The 13,372-nt window shown below is 39.6% G+C and overlaps 1 protein-coding gene across 2 annotated transcripts in view; it reads left to right on the top strand.

Moving 5' to 3' along the window:
* Window positions 1-13,372, top strand: part of COL24A1 (collagen type XXIV alpha 1 chain) — a 136,408-nt gene that overhangs the window by 68,023 nt on the left and 55,013 nt on the right. For both annotated transcript variants that reach the window (XM_065072646.1, XM_065072647.1), the window contains exons 22-24: window positions 382-426; window positions 5,755-5,808; window positions 6,702-6,746. In XM_065072646.1, the coding sequence (XP_064928718.1) occupies window positions 382-426; window positions 5,755-5,808; window positions 6,702-6,746 (144 nt within the window). The remainder of the gene's footprint in view (window positions 1-381; window positions 427-5,754; window positions 5,809-6,701; window positions 6,747-13,372) is intronic.

Raw genomic sequence — 13,372 nt, forward strand, 5'->3', positions numbered from 1 at the left:
GTTTCTACTGCTTTTACAGCCATGAAGTGCCCAATGTTGCTGGAAGAGAGTAACTGCAGGGCAGACAGAGTGGTTTGACCCATCATTGCTGAGTCTGTCCCTGCTCAAAGTTGTGACAATGTTGGTACAATGGTAGGTATACCAACAGTTTCACAGCCTTTCTGACTGCACCTAGTGGCTACCTAGGACATGACTTTCCAGCTAGTGAATTAGTCTGAAATGATGTTACTCTCTTTTATAGTGTTTCTATCAGGCTTGGACTCATACAAACACCTATGAAGAAAATTTCAGATGATATAATAAATCCAAACAGTAATCTGTGGATTATTTTTTCTAAGCTAGAATTAACATCAAGATTTTTGAAGTTCTGATTTCTTTTAGGGAGAAGTGGGACCAACTGGACCTACTGGAGGAGTCGGCCCAAGAGTAAGTACAAGTAGTTACTTAGTTTGTTAGGGCAGACTATGTTTCAGCAGAAGTACTGCTTTAAAAAGTCAATTTACTGTGAGAAGTGACGGTGTTATAGTGGCACCTTCTGAATAAATGTGTCTCTTTCCTCAGCACATGCTCCGAGCAGAGCTGGGAGGATAAATGGTTTTCCATATACAGGATTTGAAAGGAAATCACAGCTATGGTGCACAAAATGCAAGTTTTTGAAAAGGAAGGAGTCAATGACAAACTGCTAATGGTGTTCCTCTGAGACTGGTGAAACCACTGTGCATTCTCTAAGGACTAAACCAGCTGATATATAAAGATATTTAAATTGGGAAAGAACCCACCATGAGGCTCAGCTCACAAGGAGAAATAAAAAGGGCTGATGCTTTAAGAAATCATTTTCAAACTGGTCTGGTAGACAGTTGCTGAAGACAGTAAAGCTGGAATGTCATAGTGCTGTTTGACTTGACATGTTTTAAAACATAGAAGTTTTAAACTAAGAACCAGTTTCATTAGTTACAAAAATGTACTAGTGTCTAAGAGTATTTAGTGGACTTGAAGCTTATTTTAGAAAAAAATCTAAGCTAAAAATGAATACCAGCCTGCACTACAAACTACAGGAGTGTTGCTGATATTGAAAGCAATATGGTCTTCTGCCTTGACTTGATTTGCTTATGTGTGTGGTAATCACTAGCTTGGCCTTCATTTGGATGACTTCCCATTTTTTGTGTGAACCTGGGACAGTCGTTCCCATTGTTTCCTGGTTCTAGAGTAGACATATTCCTATGTCATTTTTCCTGTTCATTAGCTTTATTTTCAGCTTAGGAAAACATGCAAAAAATTGAACATAATTCCAAAACATATTGTGACTCAGTTCAATATTTAGTTTAATCTGCTTGAGCTTCTGCCAACAGCCTCATGGAAATGTTGAGTTTGGCTGCATCATGCTTTGCATCTCCTCCTTGGGCAGGGATTTATGGCTGGACAGCATCTCCCATGTTGTGCTGTGGCAATTGGAAAAGAAGACACTCCAGTGGGTGACTCACGGTCAATGAGACACCAACCTTCACGTTGTCTTCACCACCAGGCAATCACAGGCCACCATCAGCTGGTGTCGAAATGACCCAAGAGGAAAAATTTCTGTGTAACCAAGCAAACTGAAATATTTTCTAATCTATTTTGGGTCAGTTTGACCTAAGTTATTTTGGGTTTGATTTCTCTCAATGGGATGTGTGCACACCGTTGGCATGTCTTATGGCTCCCCGGTTTCTCTCACAATGAACTGTTGAGAGAAGAATGTGTGGATCTGAGGTGGGCCCCAGGGTTGCTGTCCACAGACATTTTTTAGTACATTGCTGGCTAACATCCCCTCCTGGAATGAGAGTTAGGGGAAATGGGAATTTTGCTTGATGAGGAGCTCTGCCTGTTTATCCCCCTCGTCCTGGGGCCCATCTGCTCTTGCCTGGATTCTATAGCTTTTGCTGACTCCAGCTGTTTCACAGCTTCAGGCCAACTTGTTCTCACTGCTGCTCTCAACTCTGCTGCCACCTCTGCTTGTCCTTGCTGCTTCACTCCTGCTGGTAACAGAGACTGTGGATTTCATTGGAGAGTCCCAATCATGAAGTTGTTAAATTGGATATAGTTTAGCAGGACCAAGTCAGCAAACTGCTGAACACATCTGTCTTTTAAATTATGCTTGCTTTTGCTTCACTGCAATTTCACATTTATTTGATTTACATAGGCTTTGTTTCCACGTTCCATGAAAGGAGTTGAAAAACAGTGAATGCTACGTCTGTAAGCAAATGGTATCAAAGCTGTGGTGTCACTGTCCTAATTAAATAGCTATGGGGGCAGGGGAGGTCTCCAAGAGGGACCTGAAGATGTGGTTTGGCCATGCGTGGCCCTGAGGCACCATCAGCTGTCAGCCATGCCTTTAGCTGGCAGATATGCCTCTAACTTGTTTTTTTGCAGCCTCCAGGGGTGTTGATTCTTCATCTGACTTGGCAATCTGCTTCAGTCTTTTGCCTGTTTTACAGGTGGTTTTTCTAATGTCTGGCCTTTCTATCTCAAAGTCTTGCCTGTGTTGTCCTCACTACAGCTTTGCTTCCTGTCCTCCTGACATTATTTGTAGGCATAGCTGATAGGTTAGTCCTCTCTTCATCCATTGTTATCCTGATTTAGGATTTGTCTAGACTAGGTAAAGTATCCTTGTAGGTGATACATTGTAAACCTTTGATTATTCTTATGCAACTGTTCTAGTTTTCTCTTGGAGAGTAATGGAGCAGGTTTCTAGTGCTTTCGGAATTCCTCATCTCTTCTACTATGTAGGCTTCACGTCAAAGTGTTCAGGCCCCTGTTCAGTTTAGTCATGCACCAAGCAGACTGCCATGAATTTTTGACCCCACTTTTGCCCTTCCACTGCCCCCACCCTTGTTTTGCTTTAAAAAATATGCACGAGACCAAAAGCACCTGGGTCTCACCTGACCAATGCTGCCAGCAAAACAGATCATCCTCTACTGGAACAGAAGGTGAATATGAACCTGCACTCCGGTTCTCAGGTTCCAGCTTGGAAAAGAATTCACATGTGTCTAAAACAACTGGAACCAAAACTGAGGATGCTTCCCCACTTACTCAGGGTATATCTCAGGTTGCACAGAGCTCGGCCTGTTTGAATTTAGGAAGAGGTTTTTGAGCTGAATCTGACCACACAATTTGATTTTTCATTCGTTTCTTTTCAAGCCTTCCCACTCATTCTATTTCAAAGTCAAATAATTGTATTCTCTTAAATTAATCCTCCTAAATCAAAAAATGCTGATTTTTAGTTTTGTCGTCTGAAAATACAGTAGATGCCACATTAAAGAAGTGACTGTGTTTATTCAATTTCCTGCAGATTAACTCTCTTTCTAAAATGTTATCCAAATATTCACACTGTAACTGTCACTGTAGTTCAGCTCAGTCAGTGCAAGCACTGCTGCATTTTATTATTTTCTTTGTATCTTTGTTGCTGGAGCAGAAAATGCCTTTAAAGGGGGGGAAGGGGCAGGGAGGGAGAGATTGTTTTGAACCAGAATGTAAAAAGAATTGTTAGTTGATTCCTGTCGGAGAGACATGTGTAATAAGCTGCTGTTTATAGAGTCATAAGGTGAGCAGTTCCTCCTGGAGATGGAGGAAAGTGCATTCAAAGCTGCCCCACTCCCCCAGTGCAGTATTTTCTGAAGGTGGCACATGTCTTGCTGTGGGCTGGAGGCATGTGAGGAGCTTGTGAAGGGATGGGAATAGAGTTATAGTGAGAGAAACTTATATTTAAATATACATGCCGGTATCAACCCGTTGGGAGGTGAAAGGAAGCACAGGTGGTTGGTGCTTCCTGAAAGGGAAGGGCAGAACTTTCTGGTAATATTTTAGGAAACAGACATTTCCGTTAGGATTACCCTGCCCTGGAAGAGTAATTTTCTCTGGGGTTTGCAAGCAGAAAAGCAGCCACCCCTGGTTTCACTTTCTGTCAGTGATTTTTCCTCCTTGTATAATTTACAGTTGCATTACATTTTTGTCTGAAGCCAGATCTGTATGTTTCAAATTGCTTTAACAGTTAAATCCACCCATCTTGTTTTCTGATCAGCTTGCATCTGCTGTGTGTCCTTCACAGCTGGTACATACCTGGAGTACTACAGCCAAAAAACCTTTACTAGTTGTAACTCCAATTCAGTTCTGATAGGGCTAAAATTATCAAGGTAATTAACAATGGTGACTAGCAGCAAAGTAGTTAAGCAGCATGTAGTAACCTGCAAAATCCCATCACTTGCTTGTTCCTAAGCCTTGTGGACAGATGTGACTTGTTTTATATAGATCTCTCAGAACTTCTCCTCATGGTCTTTTCTCCCTGTGTTTCTAGCTGTGCCATGTTTTAATCCACTGGCAAAAACAAGTCGGTTCCTAAAACAGTGATACTTTTTGGAACTTGTAGGGCAAAATGAAATCTCAAGGCAGGTGGAGAGAGAAAAAGGGAGATAAAAAGGATTAGTATGAGAAGTCTTGGAACCTACTAAGAAAATATATTTTAAAACCGTATAGAGAACTTCTCAGATGCCCAGAAACTAACACACACGTTGTGCTCTGTAAGACAGGCACTGAGCAGCCAGAGCAAAAGAGCCAAGTGGAAAAATCCCACCTTTTTTAAGAAACCTGTTTGTTATCTTTTGCTTGAGTTGCTCATGTCTCAGGAACACTGTTGTGGAAAGGAAAGCTCTCATTACGGAGTCCTGTGGTTACAATTATTCAGTCTGCTGGAACAACAGCTGATAGTTTCCTTTTAGTAGAAATCTGCCTCTTTTAGATACAGAATCTTAAAGTGTTGAATTAATTTTCATTCTCCAATTGTCAGGCTTCAGTGATCTCATTAGCAACTTGCTCAAGGGCCAGATCCAGTCCATTGGAGCTTTACTTTTGGACTACGGACTTTGCCTCAGAGCAGATGGGGAAAGCTTGTCTAGGCAGGTCTATGATGTTCACATAAAACATGGCCTAACCCTTTGGTTATGTTGTAGAGGAAGTAAAGTACACCTGGAGGGAAGATGACCTCCTAGAAGTGAGACATAGTAGAGTTATAAACATCTAATTGAAAATTCAGGAGAAAAGCATTCTAGTTTTTGTGCCTTTGTGGGTCTGTGTGAGTGACAGAGGGAGGGACAGATGTTATAAAATGCTTCAAAGACCTTGTCACTTCATGGCCTCCTGCTCTGATTGCTGTTACTGTATTTATTCCAGGTAACAATATGTTATTAACTCTGAGGACCAGAGAAGCAAGGTCTATCAGCAGCAAAATACTGGTGGGGAGACATAAGGCTTAAATAGATCAATTCAATGAACAAAGAGGAAAGGATGTTTGAATGGATTTTGCCTTGTTGAGGAAGGACAGTTATGACACCAGTCCCTGAAGTTTAAACTTCAATTCTGTTAGCTTGAGTCCTTGTTCTGCTGGAATTAGTCAGGAGAGAACATGACCTTGCCTTTTCTTTGCCTCCTTAATATGTTCTTTTAAAGCAAAATTGAAATATTGGCTTCTTGATTTGTGACTGTTTATCCTCAGTGTTTAACTGCTGTAAGAGTTAATACAGGTTCTGCTTACAGTGGTAGTGTTTGCTGTAATAATCAATGGTGTCTTTTCAGATGTGAATTTATAAATACACTAACTTCAGTTGTTGGTATTAAATATTACTAAACTGTACGTTTGAGTGCAGATATTTTGATAAATATAGAAACTGGGATGAAAGTACCTTTTAAAAGTTGATGACAATAAAATATTGTAAACATTTTTTTTAGGGAAAACCAGGACAGAAAGGTTATGTAGGTGAACCTGGACCAGAAGGTTTAAAGGTAAGTGGTGGTTCTATGCATGAAATAAAATGTGTTTGGAGTATCAACTGTGTACAGTTATACATTGCTGTATGCAATGGCATGACAGTGAAAGGATAGGAGTTCACATTTCCATGTAAGTGTGTATCATACTGCTGATTTTGCTCTCTTGCAAGATATGATATTGGAAAGGAGGGAAACTATGCACGGAGTGATGTGTGAGCAAAGACAGCACCTACTAAAATGAGATCTGGCTGCCTGGGGATGTGAGGATGGCTGAGCCTGGGAGAACCAAGGGAGCGAGGGCAGCTCCTGCGCTGGCAGGACTCTGGCAGTGTGAGGGGGGATGGTTAGTGTGAGGTGCTGCAGTTTGAAAGAGGAGCTTGTGGCAGCAGGATTTCTCAGTGCTGAGTTGCAATCTGAGTAAACAGTACCCAGATCACTTCATGGGGGGGATGAGGAGAACTTTGTTAAAATGTCATCCAAATGTCAATTTTCCTAATATAACATTTCATAACAAAATTAAAGTTATCAATAGTGTGCACAGCTGACATTTATTTTTGAAGCAATTGTGAAATAATGACTGTAATTTGCTGAAAGACTTAAATGAAAACTAAATATTTTATTTATAGTATTTGCTGACTTAATGTATTTGGTGAGCCTATAATTCATAGTTTTCATTTTTGTGGGCAACTCCTAAATATTTTAGGACAGTGCTTACATCTTTTTACAAAATCAAAGTTAGCCACCAACTAAATTAAATTTTTCCTTGTTGCTTAACTTTACTTAATTTTTAATTCAGTTGTAATTTAGAAAATAAAGAAGTTCCCAGGAAAATAGAGGACTTCAATATACACATATGAAAGAAATTACTTTTTAAATGAACTATGTCATCTGTTTTCTGCATTTAACAGGGAGAACAAGGAGATCAAGGAGACCTTGGAAAAACTGGTGAAGCAGTAAGCTTGAATTATCTTTCTGGTTTTATTTTTAGTTCTATGTTTATTTGAGGATGAATGAGTAATTTGTTGCAGTAACTTTCTGATGAAGTTTGCCTTTCTTTGAAGCTGTAGTGTGCTGGCTATACCTTTATGGTCTTTCAGAATCATACTATTTAAAGAAATTTCCTGTTTTAGGTATTTTCAGCGTTAATTCTGCTTTTTTCCTAATACGCTGAGTGAACATTCCAGGTAGTTGTAGGGATCTCCCAAAGCACATTTGGGTGAAATTATTTGAGAGGCAATGTCTAGCCTGAGATGTGTTTTGCAAACTTGTTCTGCCTGCCCTCCATAAACTGGCAGAGCTCAATGTGTAGTTGGCATGCAGTCCATCCGCTACTGCCTAGGCAGGATCCGTTTCTCTTATATTGCTCCTGACAAATATCGGACTAACCAGTTACACAAAGCTCCAAGAACAAAGGCTCCGTGACCTGCAGACAGCCCAAGTCTTCTTTATCTTTAATTTTAAACAGTTCTTCCAATTGCGTAACCTGATTCCCTTCTGCTGGAAACAGCATTTTACAAATTGTGTGCCTACTTCATTCTTTCTTTTCAGGCTAAACAATCCTAATTCACTTAGCCTTTCATGTTTTCTAGATAATTTAAGTCACATTCTTACTCTCCTGTAGGCTGTTTCCAATTCATCTAAACATCTATGACTCCAGTTGACTGCCCAAACAGTTCAAACTGCTGAGAGAAAGGGAAAAATGCTTCTCTCAAGCCATATTCTTGCTTACACATCCCTGTTTTAGTAATAGCGTGTTGTTACTCAGTTTGTGATCCACAGTCTTCAATCCTTCTTTTCTGAAGTCGTTATCTTTCCCAGTTCTTCCACTGTAGGTGCTTTTTTTAAGCTGATAATTATCACTTAAACATAGTGCCTTGCAATTCTCTCTGCTTAATTTCAGTGCCTCCCCTTTTGTATTTTTTTTTACTTTTGTCTGGGTATTATGAGCAGGTCTGAGCTTGTTGACCCATGCTTTAGTTACCCAGATGTTGTGTAGGACTTGACAAAATTGATTTTGTTACGTAAATTAATATATGCCAAGGAGAGATACCGTATACTGGTTTGGGCTCAGTGCTGCACCAGTCACATAAATTCTGTTCAAATTAGGCAGCAGTCAGAGTGAGCTCCCCATTGTCTCCAAAATATCAAACAGACGTACCCCAAACAGCTCATCAAATAGTTGGTTACTACTGAAATTTTCAGAACTGCTTGTAAGTCAAGTCCAGCTCCTCTATGCTCTTTGGAGACTCTGGTCCAGGGAAGGGGACTGAGAAGCTGGACTCTGTCGGTTCAAAGTATCTGCTTAGAGAGGAACTGATAAAGCCAAATAATGCCAAAAGCTCCACTTACAACTCAACCAGCTTATCTCTAAGTGTGACGAGTATACTTACCAGCAGCTTGATCCATTGCTTTGTTCAGCGGTTTATACGTAGCAAAGCCTTCATTTTATTGGGCTGTAAAGCATTAGTTTCCTTTCCTTATTACACCATTTGGAAAATCTGGGGGTTTTTATACTGCTGAATGATTAGGGCAAACATGGATGAGTCCTGGAAAATGAAGATGTCACGGTAGAGGAGAATGCTTTTATGAAGAGAGACAGAAATGACTGTATGGGGACACAGGAATGCAATCTGTCCATACAACCAGAATTTTTCTGACAACATTACACTTGCTTTGTTTTGTTTTTGTGGTTTTGTGTGTTGTTGGTGGTTTGTTTTTTGTTTGTTTCATTTTGTTTGTGTGTTTTTTTCCACAACACTGTGCAAAATGAAGCTTTTGTTATGGAAAAATTCTGGTTTTCAGCCTGTAACATCTTAGGGGAAATGGATAGCATTTACTCTGTATAGTGCCACATGCGCCAAAATCCTCAACAAAAGACAAAGCTAAGCTCAATCTTAAGTCACTACATTAATAACTGTATGTAAACAGTCAAAGAAGCTAGTTACTTAACCTTAAGTTTCTGGATCTGTCATGGGTTTTGCTTTGCTCCTCAGTGAACTTGAATTTTCCACAACTCAGATATTTTGCATGCACATATTATTCACCACTAAATGAGCTCCATTTTAATACAAATGTGATATTCATTAGCTCAAATATATAACCAATTATTACAGTGATGATTAAAATAATTATACTAATAGTTGAGCTTTACATAAGTAGATTGAAAAATACCAGCAGGAAGAGGTTGGTTTTTCTCATATGAAGAAAATGGTTTTGCAGATGTGAGTCCTGATGCAAGATTCACTTCTGTACCCTTTGAATGCAGTTTTTTACTTCTACCTTCTCACCAGCTTTTGTTTGTAACAAGGAATTTTTCTTTTCCTCAGTGTGCAGAGAGAATACAAACTTCTCACACACACACACGAGTTTGACAGACAAAAGAAAAAACACAAGAGCAAAGTACAAATGCTACTGTTAATAGCTGCTGTGACAGATTTTGAGATGGAGCCCAAAAGAAGGTATGCAGTAAGGCATCTGTCTTCATTGATGTCTTGTGAGGTTTGTGTTACCAGTTGCTTGGTCACACCAAATACAAAGAGGATTTGTACAATTTGTGCAATTGCTGTATGATTTATTTTATAGTAAAATCAAAGGGAGAATGAAATTACGAAAAATTTGATAGGAAGTCCAACATGTAATGAAATTCTGTGTGTGTGGTTTCTTCCTTCTATGCCACCACCTCCCTCCCACCCTTTTTGGCTTATCTATTGTTTGTTGTTTATTTATTACATTTATTGAGTTTTTCAAATTACAGGATATGATGCAGACTTTTAAGCCCACACACTATTCCAGTTCTCTAAAAGAAAACGAAGTAATTTCCTGAGTAAGCTGTCAAAAGAAGCAATTTTGCAATAGTAAATCCTGTAAATGTTGAATTCATAGCAAATTATGAGATGACGCACGTGCATGTCTGCTATTGATAGTAAAGAATTGCACCAATATTTTTGCTTTGTTTCTTTTAATTTTCTTTTCCTGGTATCATCCATCTTCTGTCTCTGACTAATACATCTGTTGCTGCTGCTTAAGGTGCCAAAATAGTTATTGCTTTTTTGTAGCAGCTTTTCCAGGTCAAGTACTGCTCAATATCTGCTTGGAAAAATACAGATGGCAACCGTGCACAAGCAGGGAAGTTTCAATAGCAGGACACTTGACCATAATGGTTGGTTATTCAGTCTAGTAGGATGGGATATGTGCTGAAATGCAGCTTCGCCAATAGGCTAGAAGCCATAGTGTCCATCATTTCTTAGGTCACATGAAGCTGGTGACTCTTCAGAGTACTTTTCTGCCAAAGTATTTCTGGATGCTTGTCTGGTGTGGAAAATGAATAGACTAAATTTATAAAATGTTCACTGTGCTCTTAAGCTTAAAACGGCACGCATTTTATTACTAGATTGGGAATGTGTCTAAGATCACAAACTTTGAACACCACTTCTTAACAGAGTCCTACAGTAAAAAAACCCCAGTTTCTTGGGCTGCAGGATATTCCTTTTTTGAAGGGGAAGGTGGGCAGGTTCAGGTAGTGCCGTTTGGCTAAGCAGAGCCTAAAGCTGTGACAGGACCCAGCAGCTGTCTGTTGCTGTGAGATACTCGGTTAACTGCAGGACCAACAGGTCCAATAGCAGAGGGATTCATCAAGGGAGTGAGAAGGTGCAGCAAGCAGAGCAAATTTATACTGCTGATGAGATAAAATTTTTTGGAAGTCATGTCAAAGGAAGCATCCACTTCAGCTACTGAGAAAATTGCCCTTATATTTGGGGAGGAAAATCACACTTTGCTGCCATGTGCAACTGGATTTTGTATGCTAAGATCAGATGCTATCCAGGGATAGCAAATATTTGAAACCAGCTTCGAGCATCTCATACAAATGACCTGTCTTTGTTAAAGTGTTGGGGATGATTTAATATAATGATTCATTGCTTGTATTTTATTGCTCAAAATTGAACTAATCTGGACTTAAAACCATTGCTTGTCAGGATTGTGTTACTGTTTGGTAATACTAGTGTTTACCCAGACTAAGCCACACTGAATAACTAAGTGCAAGTTAATTCCAATTTGTTCTTGCCAGCTCCATCACAGAAATTCAGCCCTTGGCCCATACACTTCTGAATTAGAAACCACTGACATACATACACATATTGAGATGGAGTACAAGGGTAGAACTGTCAGCTGCAGCATGTACGACTGGTGTCAAAAGGACAAACTAAAATAAGCAGAGTTCATGAACACAAATCCTGGAAAAATAATCTTCAAAGATGTGGAAAAGTTACATGTCAGCAAGTTTGCTCAGTTGCAAATAGTTTGTGAAAGAGCAGAAGAGAAACAAAGCTGAAATGAGAAGTGCTTCCTTCTGCCCCCCCCCCCCCCCCCTTCAAATCCCCCCATACCCAAAAAAAAAGGAAAAAAAGGGGAAAAAAAAAAAAAAAGAAAGAAAAGAAAGAATACAAAGTTACAATCCAGCAAACAAAAGGCAGCGCTATTCAGGCTGTCAATGGCAGCTTCACAGCAGCCTCAAAACAGTCAGCCTGTGAGGGGCTGCAGGAAGGGAAGAAAACGCTGTGGTCAGGCTGTGTGCTTAAGGAGTTCAGCTGCTTCTGAGAAGAATTCCTATAAAGTAACTACCGCATCTTCTGCAGAGGTAAAAGTTAGGTGGGTTAGGCACCAAGGGATGCTTAACTCATGGAGAATGGAAATGGCAGTTCCTTTCGCTCGAAGAAAAGATTAAATGGGCTTTACATGATGTTTTCAGGATGCTCAATAGGAGGAGTTGTTTGAACTGTCATGAAAAATATGGGCTTTGGGGATTTGCAAAAGAGAATTGTAAGCCATAGGCCAAAAGAAAAGTCAATTAATGAAAACCTTTTTTTCGAAGACTGGTAAATGCATGTGACATTGCCAAGGGCTTCAGAAGAAGGAACTAGTTCAGATGCTTTCAGAAGCCTTTTGGATAAAGTCAAGTATAAGTTCTGTGAAGATCTTATGGTGAATGGTTATAATGATACTTCTGTGTCTATGTTGCGCATCTTGTTTTTACCCTGGATTAACTGATATACTACTATTGCTGCTGATTTTTCTCTTGAGAAGAGTGGGGAAGCAGGTTACAGTATCTGGAGGTTCACTTTTTTTAAGCTGTTACTCATTTTTTTGAAGTATTTTTTGCTAGTAATGCTCTTCATCAGCTAGTTTCAACTGCCATGGAACCCCACAGAATACCCACAGCCCCACGCCCTTTATGGTTTTCCAAGTTAGGACAAACATCTTAAATCAGTCAACACTCCCTGTACCATTGAGAACAGTCAAACAGAAGGATAATCTGTTCTGTGCTAAATTTGTTACCCAAGAAAAAGCCACTAGTTAAATGCGTAATGTAAATAACGTTTATCCCAGTTCTCTTTAGCCAAGATGAGTCTTTGGAGTAATATGTAGCTTCAGAAGAATATATTTTGTTTTTCTTTGCACACATTACAAAATACTACCAGAGTGAACTTAGTATAAACCCAAGAGTGTTGTTATAAATGTTTTTATTCTGATTGTCACTTGAAAGTGAAAATACTTCAGATTTGGACAGATCTTGTCACGTAATTCACTTCATGTCATCTCCAAGCTTATGGCAAGTAGACTGTATAAAATGCAGTATCCTTCCCAGCAAGCAAACCATTGCCTGACTGCCTCTGTAGTACCAACCTCAGGCTGCCTTTACTCACGGTCATTTGGAAGATTCACATACAAATGGAAATCTTGCAGATCTAGTAGAACATCAGAAAGGCATACCAGTCCTCTGCTTTTTCCCTGACCCAGGCAGGAATTCAGCCTTTCCATAGAGCTGGATGCTACCTGTGTAGCAGTTATTTTGCGACTGTGTTGCTGTTTTCCCACCACCTGATCCATAGCTTTATATCCATACTTTATTTGCATGCCCCAGTGATTCTGGAGCACTAAAATACAAGAAAAACCATTTAAAGCTATTTTAACAGTAATCAAGGATAAGTTGCTCCAGTGTGCATTAAATTTATTCAGCAATGGTGTAGGTATTGGCACACATCCAGTCTTCTTGCTGTTTGTCCCTTTTACTGTCTGAATTAAACTGAAGTATTTAATATACTCTAGTGGTTTTGGAAGAAAAATATAGAGGTATAGTATCTGCACATGTCATCTGCAGTTTGGCTTCCAAGGTTTTGCCGGTGAGCACATCTTGCTGCTACTTCACAAGCTACCATCCTTTAAATTTCTCTGCATCATGCTATCTAACAGAATTGTCCTACATTGCATGGGTGTTAGTGAAGGCAAAATTTGATCAATTTATTTTTTTCCTAAACTGGCTGTGGGTTAAGCAATGGTGCCAGTATATCTTGTCTTTCAAATGTTCGGGTAGTTACAGCTTTGAGTCTTTTAAAAACTGAGTGAAACAGCAGTTGCGAGGTACAAGTATGGTGCGTCTCTGCTTTGTTACTGCCAGTGGGGAAGGCAAGTTAAAGCACAGACTTTCACTTGGATTATCGCCTCTGGTTGATTATCAAGTAACTTTTTCAACAGGCAGAAAATGCCAATGAAACAGATGGCCCAATCTCACTGTCAAAAAGAA

This window comes from Columba livia, chromosome 8 (assembly GCF_036013475.1).
Source record: "Columba livia isolate bColLiv1 breed racing homer chromosome 8, bColLiv1.pat.W.v2, whole genome shotgun sequence".
NCBI classification, from domain to species: domain Eukaryota; kingdom Metazoa; phylum Chordata; class Aves; order Columbiformes; family Columbidae; genus Columba; species Columba livia.